This window comes from Trachinotus anak, unplaced genomic scaffold, assembly GCF_046630095.1.
Source record: "Trachinotus anak isolate AG129_WGS33_773 ecotype Australia unplaced genomic scaffold, CSIRO_AGI_Tana_v1 ptg000016l, whole genome shotgun sequence".
NCBI classification, from domain to species: Eukaryota; Metazoa; Chordata; class Actinopteri; order Carangiformes; family Carangidae; genus Trachinotus; species Trachinotus anak.
In genome coordinates, this window is record NW_027273867.1 from 24,609,697 (window position 1) to 24,623,442 (window position 13,746).

General features: G+C 40.3%; 1 protein-coding gene and 1 long non-coding RNA gene across 7 annotated transcripts in view; one reads left to right on the forward strand and one right to left on the reverse strand.

Moving 5' to 3' along the window:
- Window positions 1-682: 682 nt before the first annotated feature.
- LOC139633883 (uncharacterized) lies at window positions 683-9,291 on the reverse strand. 2 transcript variants are annotated; one of them, XR_011693862.1, is made up of 5 exons: window positions 8,375-9,291; window positions 8,212-8,263; window positions 6,832-7,002; window positions 6,503-6,558; window positions 683-1,296 (listed from the first exon to the last, which is right to left on the reverse strand). It is a non-coding gene; the product is annotated as an uncharacterized lncRNA (long non-coding RNA). The 2 variants fall into 2 exon arrangements; XR_011693861.1 differs by lacking the exon at window positions 683-1,296 and adding an exon at window positions 5,581-5,986.
- Window positions 9,292-9,477: 186 nt separating this feature from the next.
- The window catches only part of LOC139633878 (collagen alpha-1(XIV) chain-like), a 154,183-nt gene continuing 149,914 nt past the window's right edge, over window positions 9,478-13,746 (forward strand). For 4 of the 5 annotated variants that reach the window (XM_071499902.1, XM_071499900.1, XM_071499903.1 and 1 more), the window contains exons 1-2: window positions 9,478-9,601; window positions 11,419-11,533. In XM_071499902.1, coding sequence (XP_071356003.1) covers window positions 11,452-11,533 — 82 coding nt within the window. In that variant the 5' untranslated portion in view covers window positions 9,478-9,601; window positions 11,419-11,451. The remainder of the gene's footprint in view (window positions 9,602-11,418; window positions 11,534-13,746) is intronic. The other variant, XM_071499898.1, reaches the window with a different exon arrangement.

Genomic DNA, 13,746 nt, shown 5'->3' on the forward strand with positions numbered 1-13,746 from the left:
CCAAAAAAAAATTTTTTTCTGGCTTTTTATGCCTTTATTTATAGAAACAGTGAGAGAGAGACAGGAAAGTTAGGGAGAGAGAGAGGGGATGACATGCAGCAAAGCGGGTCGGATTCAAACCCCCGGCCGCTGTGGTTAGGACGAAGCCTTAATAGTACATGCTCTACCAGGTGAGCCACCGAGGCGCACCTGACATTCTTCCTGATTTTTAACAGCAGTTTTTATGTACCAGTTATGGGGAGAACAATTTAGCCTGTGACTTCATAATAATCATCTAACCCTGGATTTGAAGATTAGAAGGCAAGGCAACTTTATTTCTACAGCAGCATTCAGACACAAGACAATTCAAAGGGCTTTACAGAGCCATGGAAATACATTAAAAATAGAACATTAAGATGGGTTAGAATTGTATTTAAAAACAATAAAAACAGATTTGGTGCATTACATTTGAACTGGAAGGTCCAAATTTCCGAGTTCCCCATCAGGAACTGCAACTGCAATGCTCCATGAAGTTGCATTTTTGACTTGGAAAGTCAGAAGAACCTCACCAACCCTGACCTCAAAATCCAAGATGGTTGCTCTGCACATATACTGTTCATTAGCTGTTTGGTGTCTTTTTGACTCAGTCATCTGTGGACATATCTTATTTATGTATATATATATGTATACATATATATATATATATAGATAGATAGATAGATAGATAGATAGATAGATAGATAGATAGATAGATAGATAGATAGATAGATATAGATATAGATATATATATCTGTTGACGTGATTTTTTCATTTACCAAACAGAAAATCATGTTGTGAAATGAGTGTTAATCTTTGAGTCGGTGATGAACAGTTCAACTTGGCTTTCTCCTGCACTTCCAAAGAAAGACAGAGAGAAAGAAAATTACTATCATTACAGATGTACTTTCTGTCACCACAGGGAATCCTCCTGGTGACTGATGGCTGTTCATAAAAAGGTCAAAGTTCACATAGTCAAGAGATCATGTGGAAGGTTCAAGAAAGTAAACTTCTGGAGCCAGAGGATGAGAGGTCACAGCAGGTCAAGGGGAGGACAGTACAGTATGTGCTGCTTCACCTTCAGGCCATAACAGACTTTGTTTCAGTTTAGCTTTGTATGGTTGAAAATCCAGTTTCAGCTTCAATTTTACTGCAAGGGCCCCTCACCACTTCCACAACCTCAATGGCACTGGTAGCAGGGGGGAGGGGTTCGCTCCTCACCAGTCCCAGCTCACACTTCCTCCTGCACGTCTGTCATGATCACATCCGCTCCTCCTGTCCCTGGGATAAGAACAACAGAACGACATTCCTGAACATTCCCAGGGATTTTATTGAATTCCAGGTGAGTGACTTCTGACTTCTGAGCTTGTAGAGACACATTCAGCAACAACAGAGAAGTCAACCGACTGTGAAAAGGCCCCACGTTATGGTGTGTAGCCATGCCCTGCGGCTCCGCTGGCTGCGTTACACTTCTCCCAGCAGCATCATGCGTCATCACACAGGTTGATTTTAGCTTCAGCTGGATGAAATAATGTCTATATTTAGGCCTTTATAGAAACCAAACAAAAATAGAAAGCAAGCAGCCTGTCCACTTCCTGGGCACCATGAACATCAGCTCTCTCATCAGGAAAGCCAAGCAGAGGATATACAGTACTTCCTGCAGCATTTGAAGAAGTTTAACCTGCAAAGGTCAATAATGGTGAACTTCTTCACCACCATCACTGAGTCCATCCTCACCTCCTCTACTACCACCTGGTACCTTGCTGCCACTGCCAAGGACAAGAACAAGACTGCAGCTTATCATTTGCTCTGCTGAGAAGACCTGTACGCCTCCAGGACCTGTACACCTCCAGGACCCTGAGGCAAGCAGGAAAGATTGTGGCCAACCCCTCCCTCCTTGGACACAAACCTTTTGTGGGAGTCTCTCCCCTCTGGACATAAGAACAGCTTTTCCCGACTGCAGTTGGCCATAGACCGCCACTATCGCATGCACATTCACGTTGCATATTGTACATATTTGTATTATATATATATTTATATATTTTACATTTTTATTGTAAATATTTTATTGTTAAATTTTTCTATTTATATTTAAGCTCCCTGACCTGCAGTACTTGTTTTGCTTTAACTTTCTTTGTATTTTTTCTTTTTCTTTGTTTATTGTTTTGAACCAAAACACCTAAGAAAATTCTTTGTATGGTAAAACCTGGTTGGCATAAACCTGATAAACCTAAACTTGCCATAAGAAACCATCACAATCTGTTGGACACCAATGGGAACCATTAGAAAACTTTGCAGGCTTCAATGAAAAGGATCATAAACCATTACATACATCAAAGAATATGAAAGAGCCCATCACAAACCAGTCAAAGTCATCACAGACTGTGATATAAACCATTAGAAACCATAAGAAAACATTAGAACCCAATTCAGTTCATAACAGAAACCTTGACAAACCATATCACATTAAAGACCAGCATGAGTTCTAATGAAAACCATTAGAAACCATTAGAAAAAATAAGACATCACTGACCAGTAGAAACAAACACAGCTCATGATGAAATTAGATAAGTAACCTGATAATCTGATAGACCTCATGAATTATGATAATTTCTAATGTTCTTTAATCTGGTGGAAAATATCAGGATTCTTCGAGTGGTTTCAGGGAAGGTCACAGCTTTGATCCATTATTGATTTCACTTATTAAATTCACTGTCATAATCAGGAGAAAATGCAAATGAAAGGACAGGGGAAAGTTAAGGTGGGATTTTTAAGCCTTGACACAGCTGAGACATGATCGTCATGGAAATCAGTTTGAACTACAGACAGATGATTCTTTAGCAGATCAGCTTTGACTTGTGTTATGCAGAAAGGACAATTGCGCTGTCGTTTTAGTCAGAATTCTGTAAAATGGAAACTCAAAAGAAATTAAAATTGCTCATTCTTGCTGATGTCTTATTACTAGCACGCTGTCAGTCAAGAGGTGTAGACAATGACATGGCTCTGTGGCTACAGCTGAATAACTGTGCTTCAGGAATGATTTTGGTCACTGTGCCATCAATGTCAAAATCAACCGGTCGGGCTGTGATTGCGGCTGACGGCTGGGTAGATGGAATGTAAACAAGTGGTTGCCACAGAGAGTGTGTTGAATCCCAAAGGCTAGCAGGGAAAATCTGATGTGGAAGAGCAAGAGCCCACAAAATACCTCTTTCCCGTGCAAGACTGTGGTTGCACTGGGCGGTTCCAGCTAGCTTTCTGACTGAATGTGAAGCAGGTTACTGCTTGAAAGTATGAAGAACTGGCTCAAATATTACACCTCCTTGTCAAGCATAGGATCTAATCTGATGTTTAGCGATTAAAGCTCCATATTTTCCACTTCTCCTGTGTTTTATCTGAAGTGTTGATCTCCATCAGAAGATATATTTGTGGTTTTAAGAACCAAAAACCATCTCAGTGTAGTTTTACATCTCCTCTCTCAGGCTTCTCTCTGGAGCTCTAGTAACAACAGGTCAGTCAGCCAATCAGAGGAGAGGATCTGAGCCTCTCTTCTGATTGGCTGACTGTTTTCTGAGTGTTCTAATAAAAATATATTTCAGGAAAACACTCAGAGAAACCAAATCCTGCAAGGTCGGCTGGTGGGTCCAGCTGGGCGGGGCTTGGGGCGTGGCTGAGAGTAGTGACTGCTTTGTTGTGACATCACAAAGTTCCAGAAGTCCTGATGGCTGGTTTTAAGGCTCAGTGTCTGAATACAGGCTGTGTGCATTTCTCTGTGGACTGAGGCTTTGATACTTTCACAGTATTAATATAGAACCTAGACCTGCTTTATAATCACAAACACATGGACATCTACCTTTAGACTGGATGGAGCTTTAACAACAGCTGTAGAGATAATGTTTTCCTTTTTTTTTGGTTTACCTCTGCTCATGTGTCACAGTGTCAAAAAGAACAGCACCGGACCAGTCAACCTGCACCTACACATAACAAAAGGTGTAGAATTACACTAAGAATCATGTTTCATCCTTGGGAGTCACATCCAGACTCATACTGTTAACATGTTGAATTCTCTTGTCTTGTCTACTGTGAGTTCTTCACACTTGTTGCAAATGTTTGTGAAGCTGGGGAGTCCGTGCTGAAACTGATCACTTTTCATGTACTGCCTCCTATTGGTCAAACCAGAGAACATCCACTGTACACTGGGCTGTGTGTGACCTACAGTATCTGTCTTTTAGCAAACTTGAATGTTTCAGCAAACAAGCCCATAAAAACTGAGGTACAGTGAAGCTGAAGTAGAGGCTGCATGGGCTCCATTTGGATGTCAACCTTGCCATCTTAGTTTTTTTCTTTCTGCTTTCCTGGGTGCATCATCATCATCAGTCGTTATTTTCCATTCATTGGAATAAGTGCATGTGGTGTGGCCATACCTGTGAGTCTCTGCAGGTGAACAGGGTCACATGTTCACTTTCAGCAGGAACAGAAATAGATTTTGAGTTCACTTCAATCACCTGGTTCACCCACAGTCTAACCTAACCCATTTCCTGTCAGTGGAGCTGGATCCCATCACATAATAAAGCCTTGGTGCTCTGGTTCATCAATAGGGCAGAAGACACTTTGTTTATTTTCAGAAAAGAACACTGTGTCCACCATCAGATACAAAATGTTGGGAAAAGAAATTAGTCAATATTTCCAAAAGCACAGTTAATCTTCTCTTTTCAAAACCTATTTTGCAGCAGAGAATCTGAGATGAGTCATAACTTCAACAAAAGCCCATAATGGCTGCAGGAAAGTGCTTGTGCTTTTAGTGCTTGTTGTCGTTGCTGTTTTACTGGTGCTTTTAATTTTTTATTTTTTCACCATGAAAAACTAAAATCTTTTTTTTTCTCCAAAATGTTTATATGAATAGTTCTTATGCTTTTTACCACCATTCCATAGTCATCATCGTTGACGTCATTGTCATCATCTTTTGATCTTGTTTTAGTCAAAAATCAGCTCAGAAAATTATTATTATTATTTATAATTTTTTCTTTTTTGTGACAGTGAAATCAAAGGCTCTGAGCCTCTGAGCCTCTCTTTTTATTGACCTGATGTTACTAGAGCTCCAGAGAGAAGCCTGAGAGAGGAGATGTAAAACTACACTGAGATGGTTTTTGGTTCTTAAAACCACAAATCTATCTTCTGATGGAGATCAACACTCAAATAATACACAGAAAAAGTGGAAAATATGGAGCTTTAAGATTTGTCAGTCTGGCTTTAAGTAGCACAGAGGAGCATTACCCTGTAAAAACACACAAACAGTTTGTTCTCCTGCTGAAGAAAGCTCAGGATGACAAACTGTTTATTCAAGCTGCAGTTTTTATGCCAAGAAACTCAAAGTTTGAAGGGAACACACATAATTTTACCGTTCAATATTCATGATTATGATAATACAGGAGACTTCAGGGACCTCTGAGTCTACTGCTGGCTAAAAGCTACATGGTCAGCAAACAAGCCCACAGTAACTGAGGTCTAGAGAAGCTGAGCGCCTCACCTTCAGCAGACACAGGCACATTATTCATTCAAAGCTCTGTGCTATCTCACAGACACCTGCACATCCAAGGCTGCAGCTCTGTGTGGACGTTACTGTGTTACTCTGGAATATCTAAAGGATTTCAAGGTCTACGATACCAACACATTATAACGAAAGGCAAACTATAGTGAAAACATTGCACCAGCAAACATACCACAGTTTACTTTTATTTAATTGTTGCAATTTTTTTCAAGTGTTGTTTTTTGTCAAGGGTTAGGTTTAGGGAAAAACATCTGAAATTAGATATTTCAGATATTTTCAGATTTGCAGTTCACTGTTGTTGTGCCCTAGTCTATTATTGTCCCTTGAACTTGAGGGAGAGTTGTCATTCTAACAACAATTATATGTTACAAAAATGTTTCCATTCTTCTTCCATGATCCTCACTGTTAGTTTTTTCATTCAGCCACCTGCCCAGAAAAGAAAGAGGCACAGTAACTGGGGCCCTGGGGAGTCATACAGCCTACAGCCAGGGGTCACAGAAATACACATTTTGTCCCTGCAGCCGTTCAACCTGTCTGCTGCTCAGAAGTATTTTTCTGCTGCCGCGCCTCATGTTAAACGAGGAAGAAGGAATGAATAGCTGCAGGGGTGGATGGTGAATGAGGCGGGAAACACCCATCAGTCCACTGCAAGTCTCAACTGAGAGGGGACCTAACAGCAGTGTTAAGCTGGCCAGAGACAGCAACAGCGAGACAGGAAGTGAGGCGATACTGCCTTCAAATTAAAATAGAAGTCTGTTACCTGGAATTAATGTACAATAACTCATTTATGCAGGGTCAGACTTAGAGCATTTGTTTCATGGCTTAAATTGAGAGAAACACTGATTCCAATGAACATGTGTGAAATGCTAAATATGATAATCCAGATGCCAGAAAATATAAGGCAGTGAAGACTTCCCATGAAAAATGAAAAGACAGACTCACAAATGTTGTGCTTACAGTCGTCCTCCAGAATCATTTGCCCTCAAGTTCTAAAACCTCTGTGGAAAAAAGTTGGAAAGTTTATAAGTTGTAAAAGTGTTCAGGTGTGTGTCTTGAGGTCATTGTGTGTACAAAACATATCCAAAATGGCTAAAATGGGTTTCTCACTTTTAACAGTAGATAATAAGTTGATTTGAACAGATGATCACACACAGTGTGAAGTGGTATTGTCTATTTCTAGGATATTACTGCTATTACTAAGAATATCATGCTGTGTGGATTGTAGCTGACATTTACCATGACTTCACAAATATTTACATGGGTTACCGTACCTGTGGATGAAGCTCAGCAGGGATGAGCAGCATCAGATAAGGAGACTGGTTATGATGGGTCGTGGTTTGGAGGTAAAGCAGAGAAGAGTCCAGGTTCTGCTGGTGCAGGGTTTTCATTCCATACTTATGCTGGTGCCTATTCTTCTTGTTCTCTGGCTCCTGCTGCTACAGCTGTGGGGACACATGGCAAAGTAGCTGTAATGTTGTTACAGCTTGGTCCAACAGTAAATGGGAAAGAAATGATGATAAAATGTAAAGGTAAAAGAGACTAAATGTATTTATATGTGATGGTGGGTGTCTTCCCTCAGTTCTTGAGGCAGATTCAGAGCTTATTCTTCTGTGACCCTTTAACCTCTGACAAAGTTATTTGAGGTTTTCAATGAAAATTTGCCATAAAACGTTTAGTAAAGGTTCCTCACAAATGCTTTCCTCACAAAAGATTAAAGTAACATCTGTTGGATGGAAAGTTTGTGATTTAAGTTATTAGTTAATGGGTTATCCATGTGCATTCTGATTGGTTAGTTTTACCTGCCCATAAACAGATTTTTTTTTTTTTTCAGATTTGTTCTTCAGCGTTCAATTGCCCGAAGTTCGGGATTAGCACGCAGAAATTTTTGTAATGTAAATATCCTTTGGTTTCACGATCCCAGCTCTGTTGGTAAGCTTTTTCCCTCTGATTCAGAAAGTTTGCTTTCGACTCCAACATTTTCTGCTCTCTCATTTCAGGATACACCTTCAATGTGCCTCCAGATGCCCCCATGCATGGGACTTCTTTAGCCTGACTCTTGAAAATTTGCAGGAGCAGAAACTGAATTCTGAAACTGAAACTCCTGTTCAGCCCATTCTAATGCAGCCAGTAATGTATACAGCTTCTTAGTGTGAACAGTTTAATAATTTGTGGTTCTAATGCAAAGCTCTACGACTGGTCACTGCCACTGCTGCTCCTGTTGCATCTGTCTATGAGTCCTTACATCCCTCAGTGAAAATGTGTACCGTTATGCTCAAATACTAAATCTGCATTTTCATTATTATGTCTAACCCTGATCAATCCAGACTGGTGGCTGATTCGTTGCCTATCCAGCCAAAACGAGTTTTATGTGTCTGCTCCCTTTCTCAGCATTATTTTAACACTGCTTTTGTTGGATTGTTGTCATCATGACCCTTCAAATTCATCAAGTACGTTCACCTCTGGTCTAAATGCACTCACATTAGTGAAAACGCTCAACTCCCTGTATATCATTTCCATACATTTTCAAATTATTACCTGCTCTAAGTTGCTTTCTAGTGAAGAACATTTTGTTTTTTGGTGTTTTCTGCTGAAACTTTAAATCTCCATTTTGTCTCCCACATTTTCGCTTAACTCATTGCTTCTATTCTCACCTGTGTCTGTTGGTTGGTTTGTTAGTTCGTTTGTCAGCATCATCAACATCATCTGAAAACAATGTGCATTGGTACATTAACAAACACATCATTCTTCATTATGGAAAATATTATGATGAGTCACCAACATGACTCTTTTTTACCAAACAATGCACTGATTTACCATCCACTCCATTAAGTCTGTGATGACAGGATAACTGGCCTGGAGTTCTCTGACTTCCCAGCGTCTGTCCCAGGTTTCCTGACAGGACCATTTATCACCTCCCTCAGGCTCACTGACATTCTTCCCTGTTCCCACACTTTATTATACAATAAATCAGTCTAACAATAACTCTTCCATGTTAATGTGACATTTTTCTCACCATCAGTTCTGTCTTTTCTACCTGGATGAGGAGCCACAACACCTTCTCCAGCTTACTGCTTTTGAACAGTAGGAAGGATCTGATTGGTTGAGTGACACCGCAGTGGGTGGGGCTTAAAAAAACAACGGTTAATTCGTTGCAGTTAAACTTCGCCATTTTTTTTGTTTTTATTTTTCTTTCAACCTTGAGGACATTTATGATATTTGAAGGTCAGAGGGCTTTTTTACATAGTATACTTAAATCTAGATATAATTTAGGCTGGTATGATAAAAAAGCTACAGCTATTTAGAAAGTTTGTTTATGGAAATGTTAGCTTCAGGCGACTAGCTAACCCTAACTTCCCCTTAAGCTAGCTAACGGCAACTTTCCCTGAGCTAGCATAATCTTTTCTCTCTCAACCATGAAAATAAGAAATGTTTGTAGTAAATTAATTAGATTGCTTCAGTTGTAAAGTGTCACATTTGTTAAGTTACTCTTTCTGACATCTTGAATTAGCAATGACAGGTCAACTGACGGGTACGATGTGATAAGCTAAATGCAGCAGTTCATGGTATGAAAAGTGTCTCCAGCCTCGGTGAAAGTGTTATTTATGGGCTTTCATCGCACTTCAAACTGCTACTACAAGTACTACTACTAAAACTGCAAAGTAATAGTAGTTTTACAAAAGGATTTCTGCCTCCTGGTGAATTGTTCACTTAGATTAAAAACATCAAATTAGGTTGAAATAGCTTGGATAAGAACAGAAGAGGGAAATATTTTATTCAATCACTGTTCAGTGTTCGTTATCAACGCTAATTTGGACGTGGACCGCCGCTGTATATTCACTAAAATATGGTAGTCAGGTTTTATTTTGAAATTTCCGACCGGTAGTCCCGCTTGGTCCCGTGGCCGTGTGGTGTAACCTGCCTCCTGTTCCACAGAGGGAGCGGGTGAGCAGAGTGGATCAGAGACTCTGTGAGGACGAGTGAGCGTCTCACACAGCTGTCCGGAGGAGAGCCGCGGAGTCTGGAAGCATATGATTTGAGAAGGTAGAGCTGCTCTTTATTCACACATCTGCACACACATCTGCACATCCAGCGCCTTTAAATGCACGGACCTCCCTTTTTTTCTTCTCTTCACGTTACACCGATCCGCAGCTTTTATTTACTGTAGGTAAAAAGTTGTTGAGGAATGATGTAATATCTTATAGATTTTTTTTCTCAGTATCGAGTTTCTCTGCTTTATTTCAACGTGCAACAACCAATGCTTACAACTGTATTTATAGTATCACTGAATGATTGATGCGGTAGGTGCAAAGACATGACCCTTAAAGGATATTTTCTGATGTCAAAATTCGAGTTAGAAGCATGCAACAGTTTCACAATGGGACTCTAAACTATATAGAAGCCGGTCCTCTAAAAGTTCATTATACGAAGTGGACATAAAATAGCCAGGTGTTTCAGTGTCCCATAAACTGACTACAGTGAACTACAGTCACGCTGTAAGACCCTGAGGGAATATTTTATGGACATTATAGTGATATATTATAGACCTGTAATCCTAACTCTGTTTTTATTACCACGGGCATGCTTGTCTTCGTACTGACATGGTGAAAATATCAAGTTGTGATCGTGAGTCATGATAAATTCTAATAATGATAATATAAATTAAATAAAGAATACTTAATTCCAAAATTCTAAGATTCTTTTCTGAGACAGAAACCCATAGTTGTTCTCATGATGAAATGCTTTCAGTATTTAAAAAAAACATATCTTAAGTGTTTATTAATATCCCATATCTTGTTTTTTGGACAAGTTTCAGTAAAAACAGAGCCCATAAAGGTGACAGCTGTGTTTTTTTCTGCTGCACCTTCAGCCCTCTGCACAGGGTAATATGGTGTGTGTTCGGTGCAGCCTGGAAGACATGGAGGTGTATCTGACAGTGATAATAATCTTCTGATTCACTGACTGATGTGATCACAGTCAGTACTTCATATGCTTTATATTGATCCCTAACCCTTACATTCAGTATGGTAAAAGGTTGTATGTCATTATGATAATAGATTTATTTCTGCATACAAGGGGCCATTAGAGGAATAGTAGAAGAGATGTTAATTTAAAAGGTATTAATTTGGAAACTTAATCCAGGCAGGGTGGTGAACAAGTCTTTGATGTAAATGAAATCGTCAATCTGTGCATCAAGCGGCAGCATTTTTACTAAGAGATTACCGCCTATTCTTATCTCCGTTCAACAATTTTTTAAACATTTTTTATAAATTTGCATGGTTAATGAAACCACCAGCCTTGTAGGATATATTAGCAATAAGTAGTTCTAGGTTTGTCTGTAATTGCACAAACATTAATGGAATTGATTCAAGTTTACTCAGATCTAAGTGTCTTAGTGCCCCAACATAATCCAGGATAACGTGTTTATAGAATATCCTATGATGAATTTAAGTCTTCTCTCCCACTGTTTGAATCCTTTCCTCTCCCTCCTCCACCTCCTTCTCTTTGTCTTCCCTCCTCCTCCCACACCCCCTTTCCTCCTGCCCTTCTCTCCCTCTATGTCATTCCTCCCTTTTGCTACTCCTCTCTTTTGTCTTCCTCTCCCCCTCTCCTCCATCCTCTCTCACATCCATGTTTATCTTCACTCTCCCTCCTCCTCCCTGCACCCTCACCTGTCATTCTCACCCTTCCTCTCACATAATCCTTTACTCCTTCCTCTCCCTTCTCCATCTTTTCTGCCTCCTTTCTCCTCTCTGACTTTTCTTGTCTTTATATCCTGTTCCTCCCCCCTCTCTCTTCTTTTTTTTTGCCTTACTCCCGCCCATCTCCCTCTCCTCTTTCCTCACCCATCTCCTGCACAGGTGTGTCGTGTCCTCCTTTCTGCTGGTGTCAGGATGCACTTCTCAGTCAGACTGAGTCTCTGCCTGCTGGGCTTGGCTCTTATTTGTCTGTTTCCTCAGCCAGCGCGGGGCCAAGGTAAGTACCTCCACAAGCCTGCGGTCCACTCACAGGCCAACAGGGTCAACAAGGCCAATAGGGAGTTTACCCCACACCTGCACCAGACCACACATGGCTATGTAAGACTTTGTAGCAAATGGTGCCAACCAGGACCAACAGTTTCCTCATTGAGTCCCATTTTTTTTCTTGTTGCCATGATGACAATTTTCTTCTTTGTGGCCAAACAAGGCTTTCTACCACAAAGACAAATGTGGCTTTGCAGGGCTTACTACTATGTGCTAAGCAGGGTTTCCTAGGGCCTTTCTGGTGTCAAACAGCACCAGCCAGGGCTGTCCATGTCAGGGCCAAGCAAGACTATGAGCAGCCAAGTTTCCTCATTTACTTGAAAAAATATTTGGTTGTTTCTATGATTGTGCCATACGCCCAGAAAACATTCACCACTTGTCTGCTTTCAGTATTATGGTAAGGATTATAAGCTCATTGCTGGTTTGGTAAACCTCAGTGTGGCCCCGCTGTGGAAATGCAGGCATCATTTGCACTAATCTTAAATTCTGAATTACACTGTTGCAATTTTGATGTGCAGCTTTGCTCCAAAGAAATTGACTTTCATTTTGAAGTTTTTGTTTTTAGTGAATTCATCCTTGTAATGTGCATTTGCCCACATGGCTGTATCAAAGGGAAAAGCCTTGATGCCAAAATCATAATGAGAGCTTGTGTTTTGCTGTCTGCTTGACAAATTTGTTGCTGTGGCATGTCCTGTCACTTTAATTAATCCACATTTTTTTAGATTATTTATTTATATATCTGTGGGAATGTTCAAAGGGCATTCTAATGACAGATTTGTTTTTAACTCTGGGTGCAGATGTGAAATGTCCAGCACTCCTCAATTTTAATAATCAGTCTTCTAACTTTGTGTTTTTGATGAACAATACATCTGTTAACTTCACAGCACCTGTGTGTTTTACCATAGCCCCTCACTGTCTGTAGGACAGCAAGAGCTCTTATTGTAATTATGTTTTCAAACCATGTACTGACATTGTCTCTCACACTATTTAACTCATTTAACTTAATTCAACAATTAACATGTACCCTCCTTTATTACCTCATTAACAGAGAAAGATGAGTCTCCTTAACGCCATTGTTGACCTTAATAATCTTAAACAGCCCTTTTTAAAGGAGACCTTCTTTCTAGGAATGAAAATGATGGATTGATATTCATGATGTGTCTTAAATTAGCTGCTCTGAGCGAGTTTTTCCCTTTTTATATCAATGACCCAGCCAAAACTCTAAAGAGGTCTCAAAGGTTTTGTATCTGTTGTCAGTCTTACTGTGTTAGGTGTTCCATCTGGTATGAACTCACTAAAAGATTGATGTTTTGCCTTGAGTCAGTTTGGTACTTATGCTGCACCCAAACACACTCTGCAGCAGCCAGCTTTCAAAGTTTGTTGGCACCGTTGAACCTGAAACAGGACTAAACCTGCTCAGTGCTGCGTCGCAAAACCAAAGTCTGCTGACATCGTTCCATTACCATAAAGTCAGTACATGTGCTGATATTGTGCCATACCACAATAGCAGATTAGGGCTTTGGAAGGTCAGCATGCAATGCAAGCTAATTAGCTAACCTGGACAACGACACCATGAATTGCTTTCAGACAGTGAATGGACAGGGTTATCCCTCTGGCCGACAGTAGGGCACAGCTCTGCTACAGCTGTTATACTATGATGTGCTGATCATCCTAAAGCGCACAGCGACATCATCACATGCTTGTTTTGTCCAACCAAACCTATTAAGATATTTAGTTTCTTATCAGATAAGACAAAGAAAAGCAGCAAAACCTGACAACTGAGAAGCTGGCGCTAAGTGATTGATTGATGATAGTTGTGAAGGTTTTTATTTTGTAGCTTGACTAATCTATTCATTGACTGATCATTTTAGCTCTCCCCAAGAACTGCTTACCAGTCAGTCAGTCTGCAAAGCTAACTGGCCCATTAAAGGTACAGCTTGAGACTTGTGCAAAAGAGTCACAATAAGGACACTTGCTAGTTTTTGGCCAGAGCACAAGTAAACTAAAAGCAACCACAGCATTCCTCAGTGAAGAGGCCATAGTGTGCCAGCCTGGGCTACAGCGGTGACCCAGGAAGAGCTAAGGAGTTATGATCATCTTGGAGAGCCTCCACAGGGGAATTTCCTCAGCTCTGTGGCTCTCTGTTAGATTCAGGGGGGTCACATA